Source organism: Bacillus rossius, chromosome 2, assembly GCF_032445375.1.
Source record: "Bacillus rossius redtenbacheri isolate Brsri chromosome 2, Brsri_v3, whole genome shotgun sequence".
NCBI lineage: Eukaryota > Metazoa > Arthropoda > Insecta > Phasmatodea > Bacillidae > Bacillus > Bacillus rossius.
The window spans coordinates 121,407,712-121,421,934 of NC_086331.1; the positions used below are offsets into that span (position 1 = coordinate 121,407,712).

At 34.5% G+C, this 14,223-nt stretch overlaps 1 protein-coding gene across 1 annotated transcript in view; it reads right to left on the bottom strand.

Annotated features, from left to right (window-relative positions):
* LOC134529711 (translocation protein SEC63 homolog) overlaps positions 1–14,223 on the bottom strand; it is a 77,674-nt gene that overhangs the window by 16,039 nt on the left and 47,412 nt on the right. The window contains exons 12-13 of the mRNA XM_063364081.1: positions 6,243–6,365; positions 539–667 (exon numbers count right to left, since the gene is read on the bottom strand). Of these exons, the coding sequence (XP_063220151.1) occupies positions 539–667; positions 6,243–6,365 (252 nt within the window). The remainder of the gene's footprint in view (positions 1–538; positions 668–6,242; positions 6,366–14,223) is intronic.

A 14,223-nucleotide genomic window follows, 5' to 3' on the forward strand; every position in this document is an offset into this window, starting at 1 on the left:
TCAGTATCGCAGCCTGTTTTAACACCACCCAAACTTATCAATTAATTTTATAATGTTTACAAGTTGATGAGAAGTTACTTATTAATGAAAAGTTAATGTAAAAATAGGCAGGCAAGCTCCAGTAAAGAAAAAGATAATTCTTGAGCACCTTAAGCATAACCAAGAATAACTGATTTATCTGCACACATTATTTGTTTAAAGCATGCACATCAAATTCTGAAATAGATATTTAAACAAAAGGTTCACAAGTGAACAAAAGTCTCGACTGCATGTTTCAAGATGGGATGAAGATATGAATGCATTTCCAACATGCTAACTAGAGCAAAGTATATTGGTGTCTTAAATGTGTGCACACATTATATTTAAGCACAGATATTTCAAATATAAAAACATTCCTTACAAGATCCTGTACATTTACAAATAAATATAAATATTCTGTACATGTACTGAATAACACATACAGTATAAAACTCAGTATAGTATAGAGTTTCTCCACATTCTTACAACGGATTGGCACGAGCACCTCTTTGATACTCACCTCAGGAAAATATGGACAGTGGACGCTGTGAGATTGCTTGCTACGACCTTCAAGAACTTTCTCACGTTTTGATAAGCGTGCAGACTGAAATTTCTCCCATTCGGTATCATCATCTTCTAATGAGGATACCTGCTTACCAAATTAAATTCATTAGCTTTATCAGGAAAGCAATATAAAATAATTGAATATTTGTGTTTTGATACTGTGGAAGACCAAAATGAAAATGAAAATTATTATTAAAAAATATTATTACATACCTATAGTATAAAAAAATACACAAATATTATATGCACATAACTCTTGTTTGTAGCATTTAAAATGTATCTAGTTTCAATTACAATTACATTTTATTGCTTCTAGAGTGTATGAAAGATGAATTTTTCTCTCTAATTTCTAAGGAATTTATTTACCTCTGTTAAAGAGTACCTTAAATACAGTACTCTTAAATAGTCAACATTTTATTTTAATAATATTTATAACATTCTGGACACAAGTACGAGTGAGGTAGGCTAGATTAAAGATAAGGACGTGTAACGTTGCAAGAACCCTGCCCTCCTAATTAAATAATTTTCTTTTAAACTTCTTTTTGTATAGGTAAATATAAATAAGTCAATGTTTTTAGAGTGGTGTGTATGTTATGAGACAGTATAATCAGACGTTATGGCTATTAATATATGTTATTTTCACTTGCTATGTGTTTTAAGAAGGTATTTTGGATTTTAGTAGACATTTTTAATCATTACTATTTTTTATGTAATTATTCACAAATGAGTCGTTGTACTAGATTTTTGCCTGTTTGGGCCTACTTTTTCAGGTTTTTCTCAATAAGTTGAATTTTGTCAAGTAATTTGTATTATGATTGTTGTTCTTAATTTTAATTAACGTGTTGCAATATAATTATAGATCACGGGACTGTGTCTGAGGTGATGTGTAGAAAGAGAGAGACATAAGAGACATGTAAGTGTGAGTGAGAAAGAAACAGTGCTTCCCCGCTAACTGAGATAAAAGCTGGGATTCCCCACTGGTCGTGGGAACTGTGTGATAACTGCTGTCTCACGGTGTGGGAGAGAGAAGGAGAAAGTGAATCCCCTGTTTCTATATATGAAAATGGTTTTCATGTATTGTAATTTGTTCTGTGATCGGCTTGTGATTTGTAGAGTGAATGAAGCGTGCGTGTGATCGGTCAGTGAGGTCATGTGACTTCTACTCCCTGCGTGGAGGAGACGTGTCATGAGTTCATCAGTAGTCGTCGGGCGATCGCTGCCAGGCGAGGCCGCGTTTCGGCGGCTCGCGGTTTTTTCGCTAGGTGCGGCTGTGTTAGAGGCCGCACAGATTTCGGATAATTACCATTAAGATTTTACTGAAGGATGTTATTTTTTGTTAATTCACATCGCGCAAGCTGCGAGCATTTTTCGACGGGCAGATGTACGTGTTGAACGAGTGAGAAAAACTGTGAAAATGATTAGATTCGTCTACGCATTCTATTTGAAAAAATAAAACAACAAAAATTACAATCGGCGTTGAACATCTGTTTATTTTTGTATGTAACGAACCGTTACAGAGGTAACAAAACCTATACTATATAATATAAAACAGTAATTTTAAACCTAATTATTATTATTCATTGCAAAAATTATTACCAATACATGTTTTACTTCTTTGATGAAGTATTCATTTTTTTAACCTTATAACATAGCTAAATTAAACCTCCAATAGAGGTGCTGCACTGACTTGTAGCAATAAAATAGTTTACAGTGGTAAATAATCTTTTACTGAGCTTTGTTTCTTTGAGTCAGATAAATTATGGAGGGGGAAAAAAAACACGGAATATAATGTATACAATAAGATTTCGCGTAATAGAAAAACATAATTTTTTTTTTGAATGTTTTCTATTCAATTCAAATAGCATTTTGTAGCATTTATAGAATATTCTCAATAAGATTAACATGGCCAATGAATTAACATTGGCTCGTAACAGGATGGAAAGTTCTGTGCTATATCGCTAGTGAAAAAGATAACATATCTATTTAATTCCATAAGCTAAGCACTAGACAAATTTATTTGCCACTTAAGACTAAGGAATGCAGTTATCAAAATAGGTTTCAGACAAAAGACTTTGGTAATATTCACAGATATACAAGAATTTTTAATGTGCTTTACATTGTATCTACTAATGGAGTAATACATTTTTTTCTGTGACATTATTTTGGTCAACCTTTGCAGTAAGGGCTGGTGGTATCAAAAAATGTTTCAGACAAAAATTTAAGATAATATCTGGAAGATTTACAATAATTCTGAATGGCTTTGGTACTGTGGAAGTAATACATTTTTTGTGCTTCAATCCCCATTTTTTCTAGCCCTTGAGCTTAATGGTTGGTGATATCAAAAAACCTTTCAAATTAAAGTTTTTGGTATTGCTCTAAGGAGGTATAACTTTAGATGATTTTTTTTTCATATTGAGGAAGTTAAAGTAATTTTTAAGTTTTTAAAAAAACCTTTCACATTTCTCTTGGTCCAATTTTGCCCATTAACAAGATTTACACAGATATCTCTTCGCTATATTTTATGCATCAACCTGAAAGTAATAGGTTTAAAATGCAGCTGTTAACATGCCTATAAAAATTTTATTTGACAATGGTTTCAGGGTCTAGGGATCATGAAAACATAAGGGTAGAAAATTTTCTGAAAATCACAATATGATAATGACATCATTGTAATCTAGCTAAAAACTAAAACTATAAATTTTTTTGCATAAATACCATCCACTTTGAGATATTTGTCATAGTGTGGAACCAGCCGAAACACAGCATTTGATAATCCAACCTGTGATCACAATCAATGCTTCTTAGTTTGTTTAAGATTGTGGCCGATTTTATAGTGCTTACATGAAAAGAACACTTCAAATGCACGAAAAAGTCTAAGTAACTTGGTAGGAGAAAAATCCCATGTTCAAATTTTTTGTACGATTTTGAAAACATTTTGGATTTTAATTTATTGAAAATCTCAAGATTTTGGAGTGACAAATGCTTGGGGCACCATATATTACAACTCAGATTGGCCCCGCTAAAAGAAGACCTGACTCGCAAAATTCATAAAACACTTCAAAAATAATAAATAAAGAGAATGTTCGCCAAAAATGTTTGTTGATGTTTTTAATTTAGAGGTTAAGTTCGAACATGGTTATGAAGTTTTTACTGGAAAAAAAAAAGAGTTTCCAGAAATTTTGCGTGGATTTAGCTTTTAGATCGGCACAAAAACAAAACATAGTCCGCCATTACACGACGTTTAAAACAGGTCCACAAAGTTTTCATTAACATACAAACAAAATTTCCCTGCTTGAAAACGTGATGTTTATTAATTTTGATGATGTCCAAAACGTTCTTAATATTCAATTACAGATTTTACATCTCGCATATCAGTCCTGAAGTCGCTTTGTGTCTGTGGTACAGGCCAAGGACAAAGTTGTCCTTGAGATGGCGGCTAAAATCACTAAATCCCCATCGTGGGCTGATTGCTGACAACTATGGTCACTAAAATTCAAAATAAATGTCCAAAATGAGGTTGAGTACTGGCGCAGCCCGGACCACAGCCGTAAAATTTGTTCCTTAGGACATTTTAATTAATGGCTTGAGCCCCTGCCAAACACAACTTATTATGACATTGAGAAGAGAACTGGCGGGATGACCCCACTGCCTCCAGCCATCACCGGGAGGAAGAAGTCACGTGACCACTGCCCAATCACCACACAGTATTCACGAAACAATCAGAACACATTTCACTACAGAGAAACTTCCAGAAGTCCATGCTTCCTTTACTGTCTCTCTCTTTCTTTAGTCAGATAAAAAATACTGTGGGAACTGCACGCGTTCCACTTTCCTATCATAAGAATACATACCGAAAACACCAGAAAGCCTCGGTACTGAAAAAAGTCTGTAAAAACCATGGCACAGCCAAGTTGCACACCTGTCTCCCATCCTTTCGTTTACTCAAACAATAGCAAATGTTCTAGAATTATTATGAAGGCTTCTGAATAAATTCAAACATAAAATATAGGCATTTAAACAAAATAACATACTGAAAAAGTACATTTACCCACATAATAACATGAGAACAAGTAAAATTATAGCTAAATGGCTTTTCTAAATATAACATCTTAACACAAAAATTATTTACAAGAATATTAATAAAAGGAATTAAAAGTATAAAAACTAGTTTACTATAATCTTGAAACCATATCATCAGCTGTTTCCTCTGAATGAATAAATAAATAAATATTACATTAATTACTCAACAATTCTTTTAAAAGCTGGTGAAGGTAGGGTCTTGCAATGTTACATGTTTTTTATTTAAATGTGAAATATTTTATCAAAGTATATTTTAAATTGGTCAGAGTTAATATAGATAAAATTGCACTAGTAAAATGGTTATAATAATGAAAAAATACCATAAAAACTGCATAAAGATTAGTTAAAAATTAATAATTAAATGTAAAGTTAATTTTCAGTTATGACAGATGTTAATTGTATAAAGAATTGAAAAAGATTTTGAAGAGTGCTGGCTAGAAATACTACAATAATGATTTGGTACAAATAGTGGCGGAGGAAGATTGGCTTATATTTTTGAGTCCAGTGTTAGTTCAAGTTTGGTTAACTAGGCATATTAAGTTTGGTAGGTAAAATAATGCTGGACTAGATTCTGGAACAATTACGATTAAAGAGCAAGCATTGCCGTCACCCGACCTATGTGAAAGGCCCGGGGGGTATCTGACGGGCGCTACGGGCGTCGCGGTGCTCTTGTTGTCCGGAGGGGCGCCAGGCTAGCGGGCTGCTAGGCCGTTGGTGTTGGGTCGTGGGTACTCTGCCCCCGCGTGCCCCGCCAGGTACACGGCTTGAATCTACCCTGAATGGCTCTCCCTTGATTGTGAAGGCCGCTCGGCCGTGTGGAGGACGGGAGACTCCGGAAAATTAGTATACACGAGTTGGTGAGAATTACCTTTAATCTAGTCCCGCTACAAAACACTCTCACCAACACTTGGCGACGTCTAGCCGTTACACAATTAACACAGAAAAAACATAACACTACGCGACACTAATGGTTACCGTGGCAGTCTCGCGGGACGCGGGTCGATGCTCGCTGGAGACGGCCAGCGCCGAACATTAACGGGTGCAGGGGGGGCTCTATGAGCGGGCTCCTAAATTAGGCGAAACACTTACGTGAGTGATACGATCTGCAGCACGGTATCACGGTGAAGACGGTCGGGATAGGCCCGGTTCCGTAAAATACGCGCCGAGTCGACGTGGGCAGCTATAAATTAATGAGGTGGCCGCGGTGACTGTTAATTTGGTTTGTTGTCTATTGGGGTCACGCCCGAGGCGCTCGCCTGACTCAATCCGGCTGGGCAAGGGGCGCGCTCCGAAAACGGGATACGGTACTGGCGGTGCGGAGCACGGGCTTAAAGGCCATGGTCGGTACGACGTCAGCATGAATATCCATGAGGTGTTTTTATAGGGTTTAAGTGCACTCTCAGCCATTAACACACTAAGATGGTTAAAAAGCAGGTTAAAACAATTTTTTTTTCCATAAATTGTACTGCTTACGATACAGGTAAGCAGTAACAGTACATCTATTAATGTAAATGTTCAATGTCACAAAACAAAATCATACAAGAAATGTTAAGATTAATAAGTTCATACAAGCACAATACCTTATTGTCACTTTGGTTGTTCTGATCCTCGTAACACTCATCATTGGAATGATCTACTTCATCTTCCGAAATATCACTCTCATCTCCAGAATCATGAGAAGGTTTCCTTAATATTTCCTTAGCCTAAAATCAAAAATTTACTAAACAGATTATTATGGCTATTCGTCAATAAACACATCACATTTTCTTATGCCAACATAACCAAATAATTTGCCCCTTTATTATTGAAAACACTATTTCACACCAAAAGGAACTAAATACATAGATAAAAACTAGTTCCCATACAGAAATCAAAATCACACAACAGCTGAAAATAAGATAAATCCTAGATAAATTAAACACAAACCGAATTATTCTTAGATAAATATCTATTCTAACCAAAAAAGTGATGTTGAATGAAAGAAAATTTAACAATAATTATTACAAGAAATTTAAAAGAATAAATTACAGTATATGTAACATATAATAAAACTTCACAAGCTTTAACTTTGAAGAAATATACCAAATTTTTCAGTAAAAAGTATTCCAATAGACCAGTTTTTCCCGACACAAATATAGGAAGACTGTGATAAGACACCAAGAGACCACAGGAAGGATAAAAACTTTAAGGCGGATGGTGTTGATATTATGATATTATGATGATATTACTTAAGTGCAACATGGAATATTATGTACATGTAACTTAGCCATAAATAATTGTGTACATTTTAGTTGAAACAAGATATACAATAAAAATTAAATAAATAAATATAAAATTCCTCAAGAAATAGTTGCATATGTTTTAATGCTGATTATGATTATAAAACATTTGGGACTAACTACAAGAAAAAAAAAAGATTATGAAATGCTCTAACTTTCACTGTTGTCAAGAAGAAATGCATTTATTTTGTTCAAAACATCTTCAATGTGATAATATACTTTTTTAATTTGCCTTGTTGGTGTTGGCAATGATGGCACTAATTGGAAGCACAATAGCATAGATATTACAGATGCCTCACTTGCCTGTTCATAACCACATAACCATGTTCATAATGAGTAAATGTCATTCTCATAGCAAGTGTTTATGCAGTACAATAATACATGTGTCACATGCTTTTATCTAAACAATGTTGAAAGTTAAGAGAGTTGCACTAAAATACCCTTTTTGTTAGTTAGTTCACAATTTATGTTAATCTGCAACTAAACACCTAAAATTATTGGTTGAACTGATTAAATTTAAAAAAAAAGGGGGGGGGGGGGGTTACTTATTATTTTTATTTGATGGGTGAGAATACTACATTCACTAATTGTTTTACATTTTATTGAAGACTGTGTTTTAGATAGTATGTATACAAAAGTTAATTCCTCTACTTCATGTACTTTATCATTATAATAAACTTTTCGCTGCTCATCTTCAAATGTTTATACAGCCATTCCTGTTGGAAATGGGCTGTAGATGTCATCTCAATCTTTCAATTTTGGGGCCAGGAATAAACTATTCATGTTTGTATACATATTTTTGAAACACGTATTTACTAAAACATTCACAGAATCAGTTTCATCAACATACTGCACTACACTACGAAGTATGTACGATAATATAATATATTATAAAAACCAGTCCAAAAATTAAAATTTTAATTGTTGAACGAGAACATTATCTTCATAAATAAACTTGTAAGGTTAATGTAACAAACCAAATATCACTCTGCCAGTTCCCTAAGCTGATCATATGTAGGCAAAAAGTGTCTGATAATCATGTTATGGTAAATACAACTAGAACCAGTTTCAAAATGTGTGTTTAAAGTCTTTGTTTTGTTTACTTACCACATGATAAGTTTAAATAAAACCTCTAATCAGTGATTAATGTGGCCTTTTTCTCAACTTACTTTTACCATTATAAAAATCAGTGCTCAGCAGAAATTGTTGAAATAGATGTTGCAATAATGGAGTAACTTTTCACCCCATGATTGGCTACTGATTTTATATATGGTTAACTATGCTGCATAAATTTAATTTCTTAAAAATAAAATCATAATAATTGAATGCTGGAAATTAAATAATGTAAATCAATAAAGGGTGGTAAAGTTTATAATACAAGTTAAAGGTTACTACAGAAAATTCCAATTACATTAATAGATGAAGGAATGATTAAAAAAACACTAGGGTGCACTATTTTAAAATTTGGTTAAAGTTATTGGAAAATTGACACAAAATATCATTAATTTGTGCAACTAAATACATAAAATAACCTATAAACATATTTTAAAATACATTCATTGAAGGTTTTTTTTGTATGGTTGAACAAACAGCCAATATAACCTTGAATAAACTCCATTACTAATGTTAAATTGCACCTTCCAACAATTTTATTTTATCCAAACTGTCAGAACAGTACGTAGCTAATTTTTGATAGGCAAAACATGATAAATTAATTGTCACTTACGCAACTCGTTTTACAGTTCTAGAAATATTCAGAGTTTCGAAACATGATTGTACAGCCTCTTCATTTTTGTTAAGTTTACAATTAATAAAATACTTGTTACTGCTGGAAATGGATGAGATAAACTAGTTAACAACCTGATGATTATTTGTCTCAAAGTTGAAATGACCTAACATGATAAAATAAATTAAACAATTTATTACTGTAATGAAACCTCAACTTAGCCAAGAACCAAAACTAACTTTGATAGCAAATATTGTGCTAAGACCTTTATGATACACAACATAACCTCAATTCTGTCAAGAATTTCTACCAGTTGGTTTTGAATGTTTCGATTAGTTTGGCTATTGGAAATTGTCTTGTGTTTTAAAATAACCAATGGTTACAGGAAAGTTAAACACTGGTTACCGTTAACCATACACTGGGAAACCAAAATGTGACAAACCAAGAATTATAGTTAAATCAGAAAATAATTTGAACAAAACCAGACATTGTAAAACCCACTCTAACTGTAAATAAGAAACCCAGGTTTGATGTGAATGGGGAAAAAAAGGCTGGTCAGGACGTAAACTAATAGGCTTGGGATAAGTCAGATGAGAAATGGTAGACCCTACATACTAGTTAGCAGAGGCTACCACTGAGGAACAAAAGTCAGTGGTTGAAAGGGACAGCCATTATTGGAACATTTATAGGAAACACTAAAAATAAATTAGGCAGAAAACCGAAAAGAACACTGATATGTTTGTAATAAGTTAAACATAACTGAGAGATAGTGGAATTTCAGAACCTGGGAAAGGTAAGATGTACTAAAAAAGTATATATTGATGAAGGCAGTTTTGTATTGAAGAAAGGAAGGTAGGTGGAGATAAGTATTAATAAATAATACAGGAAAGAGCATGGAGTTATCACATTATTACATTACATATATAACACCATGGGTGGTATGACCAAAAGAGGAGAAATGACTAAAAAAGATAACAGGAAAACAAAGATACCTGAATGAACAAAACATCAGTTAGGATAGAACAAAGAGCATGAAAAAAAGGAACACTGAAGGCAGAAAAAGAATAATAATTATAATAAACACTAATACAAAATAACCATGATAACTGGGATTGGAAATAAAAGTCAGTATTCAGCTACATGATAATTAATAGGATATGAAAATACATTAATTGGATGGTCTGGTGGTAAAATGTAATAAGTCAGATTTAAACAATTTTAATTTTATCCTATTCAAAAATAAATAGCTCATATTACAACAAAGTAAGAATTCTGAAATACTAAGCTCTGAATTTTACATAAATACATAACTTAAAGAATTTTTATTTTTATTTTGTATTAACATTTATAAAATTTGGCACATCAAAAGACTTGGTTCATCCCCCGATGTTCACGAATATATATATATATATATATATATATATATATATATATATATATATATATATATATATATATATATATATATATATATATATATATATATATATATATATATATATAAAATAAAACCACACACTTTCAGCTATCTGGATCAATTAATGTAAGTCACGCCAGTGGCTCTTCATTTAGTCTTAAACATTCTTTTTCTGGACTAAAGTCTCTTCTAAGATCCGAAGACTTAGCCTTCTTGAGTGAAGCTATGCTACTCACTCATTTTAACATAGTTAGCAAAGTTGAATATCTGAATCCCGTACTTAGTAAGTGTGGTAGTGCTTATGTGCAGCTCTTGAGTGAAGTTGTAGCTCAAAACCATTCCTTTCAAGTGTTTAAAAGGCATGTGTTAATTTTGTTGTGTGCCAGATGTGCTGGAAAGCTGTAAGCAGGATTTAGTTTACCCCTTCCAGCATGTCGATGAGCCAGTTCTAGAATTTGCTAACTCAGTCGTGATGTAAGCCGAGGTGCTCTAGTTGTTGCTGACAGAAGTAAGCTGGTTCAGGTTGTTTTAGACAATGTTTCACCCAGAGTTGTGCAACACAGTGCTATGCTTACTCACTCTACAAACCTTCATGCTGGACTTCATAAATGGAGTGGAAAGATTGAGATCAGGCTCTTGGCAGCAAAAGAAATATCGAGAGGTTTTTCCATCTTCCTCCCTGGAGACTGCCTATAAGGCTCAAGTTAGAGAGTGGAAAACCCAGATGCATAACAATTTTTCGCGGCCCAGGTCACTGTGAACAGAGATGCTTGGGTTGGTTGCTTAGGTGTAACTGGGAGGCCCAGTGTAGGCAAGCCTTGGGGCAAAGCAGGAGAGAACCTGGCTGAGCAGTTGAATGTGACCATGCTGCTTATGGCACAGTTCAGGTGGGCCAAATGTTGCAGGTTGAGACACTGTGTAAGACTGACTGACCCCTGTGTTGAGCTTCGAAGAAAGAAAATGTTTTTGCTGTAAACGAGTGGGGCACTATCGGTCACAATGTACGGGAAATGTACAATGATCACGCGATCATAAACCCAGGAAATCCACCAGACTGAGAGATTTTATAAATTTTTTTCAGCTGTGGTTGTACAGCAATATTTTTGCAGTCTTGGTCGAAACTGGTGCCATGCTCTCCTTGTTGAGCACGGACTTTTTTCAGTAGCTTTGTCGTAAAAATCCAGCTTTATTGTTTCATAGAGGAGAGGAAGCGAGTTAGCATTTGTGATGCCAATCAGGAAATACTTGATACTTGCAAGTCAATGATGCTGCACGTAAAAATTAACAGACTATCATGGAATTGGCAATTTTTGATTGTGCCTAATTTGTCGCATAATATCATCTTAGGATTGGATTTTTTAGGCCAGACCCAGGCTGTGCTGAACATTTCAGTTCATGATTTATTCTTCAATTTTGCTTCTACAGTAATGATAATTGAGCAAGTTTTCCCGATTGTGTTGTCGGCAGAAACTTCTGAAGCCAAGGCTATAGGAGAATCAGTCTGCGCTTACTTTGGCATTATTTCTAAATGTCTTGGGAAGTGTGATTGCCTGCCTTACAGGCTTTATCTAAAAGATAACAAAATGTTCATGCTAATTATTTTCAAATATCCCCTCCCACATGGCGATTTCGAAAATGCTTAAGGTGAAGTCATTGGCCATATGTCTCGAATTATTCACTCCTACCATCTAAGTACCTAAGAAGGTCAGCGATGAGTATCATTTGGTTCATAGTTTTATGCTGTGGTCCAACAATCCACTTTTCTTTGATTTTTTTCTTCTTGTTTCAGTATTGTATTTGCTTGAATAATTTTGTTTTTGGTTAAGTATACAGGACTTATTTTATATATTATTTTTTAGTTACTGTACCTCAGTGTTGTTGCATGGGACGGCCGCTGGGAGCACGACTTGTCACGTATGACGTCACGCGAAGCCAGCGCGGGTGGTGCTGAGTGGCTCCCGGAGCTGACTGGGAACGCATGCCCTCGTGGGCAGCTCCGTGAATTTATGGATCCATGCCAGCGGCGAAAATGTCAACTGTGGGACGCTTGCTGCTACGTGTAGAAACATGGTGTATAGGGCTACACCTCCGCCGCTATCTCGAGAATTACAATACTCTTCAGCGAACTCATTCTGAGATATACATTAAGTTTATGACTTAACACTTATGTAGTTACGTATTGGAGAATCTATAAACTTTCACCAGAAACTTGGATTTAGCGTTGATTGTTACGTTACATAAATTTCTGAGTAAGTTTTCGCATGCATTTCTACCAGCGACATGTGGTGACAGCCTAAGTTGGTATGGTTAAAGTATTTTTAACACACTGTGTATTACCATACATAAAGAAAATCTCTTTAGACAAAGGAATTTTAACTGTTGTTATACATTTATCAACAAGTGAGCTTATGTTGGTTTATAGCATTTGGGGTGTAAGCGGTAGTATAGGATTATCCTTTTACATAAATATCGCCGTAATGGAATAAACTTTGTAAAAGCTGCAAGTGTTTGTTAATTTACGTCACAACCGTCAACTCCCATTCGACGCCTTATGTGCGCACGGCAATGCCATATTTAAGGAACACACTTTGCCATACAACGAATTTCAAGGTGTTATAAACTCATGCAATGAAAGTTTTAAAGAACTTTTTCAATGGTCAACTCCCAGCAAAGTTTGGATTGGAGTTAAAATATTTTTTAATAACCTTTACAGCCCACCTTCCCTGGTATCTCTTTTCCATGTCCTTTAAGTCCTGGTGAAAACATTCTCCTTGTTCTTCACTAACATCGCCGAGATTCGCAGGGAAAAAATCAATATGTGAATGTAAGAAGTGAAGTTTTACACTCATGTTACATCCTATTTTCATGAAATCCTACAACATTTCTTTAACCATTCTTATGTACTCTAGATAGTTTTTGTTACCTAAAAATTTGGCCACAACTTATTTAAAAGACACCCACCCAAGCCTATTTTTATACAGGATTAATTGTATTTTCGAAAATACTCTTTTTCATAATTTTCTAATCTGCTGTCCCACAAAGACGTCTTTCAGATTCGCACAAGATATTTTCGGAAATTTTGTTATCAAATGCTGGAAGCAGTCAACAAACACCCTTTGGAAGTGCTTTATTGAACTGCTTCATTAATCTGAGTTTAATGTGAAGAGGAGGTAATAGTACCTTGCTTTGTTGAACAAATGGTAAATTTATTATGTTCTGTGAACCGGGTTGTAGGGTATTTCTTTTGGGCCAGTCTGTCTGCTTCCAGTGTTTATATTTTGCTCTGCTGTCCCATTCACAAATAAAACACGACATTTTTGTGTAGCTAGATTGCAGACCAAGTAGCATACTAACAACTTTTAAATCACCGCAAATTGTCCAAGAATGTTTTTCATAGTTTTTTCAGATTTTCATGTGTTTCCTTGAGATGCACTGAATGCACAATGGGTAATGAACCAAAGAAATTTCCATTATGTAAAATTACACCTTTGAGACTACTTTTGGACGAGTCTTAAACAACCTCCACTCACTTGGATTGTGACATTTAAGAAATTCAATAAACTCTCAATATCACAACAATAAACCAGAGTCTTCTTCTTTAAAGAATTTTATTAATTCATTCTCTTGAGTCCTACACCAAGATAACAAAACTCCAGGTCAAAGATTTTTTTGCTTTTATCTTGAGCCAAGCAGTTGAGTAGCATCCTTTGTAATATTTAAGTCACGAGTTAAATTGTTAAGTTCATTTTGAGTGAATAATTTTGGCGCAGAATTTTCTTCGGGCTTGTAAACATCAGCATTATCACATTCATTTTCTGAAATGGTGTCCTGTAGCACATTTTTGAGAACGGGAGGTGGAACTGAGATAGAAAGAGATTCACAATGTATAACTGGTTGTATAGCCGAAGGAATGTTCGGATATTGTATGTCCTTAGTTTTTGTGTTATGACATTGAACGTTAACCATACACAAATAACAATCATTAAAATGATTTTGTGACTCCCTCCAAACCATTGGAATTACAAAGGGCATTGATTTTTTTTTGCACCATTTTTCCACAGTCTCAGTCCCTCGACACATGTACTATATACCTTGTGCGGTGGCCAGTTTTTGTCTTGATAACCAAGTTTTATGCCGAA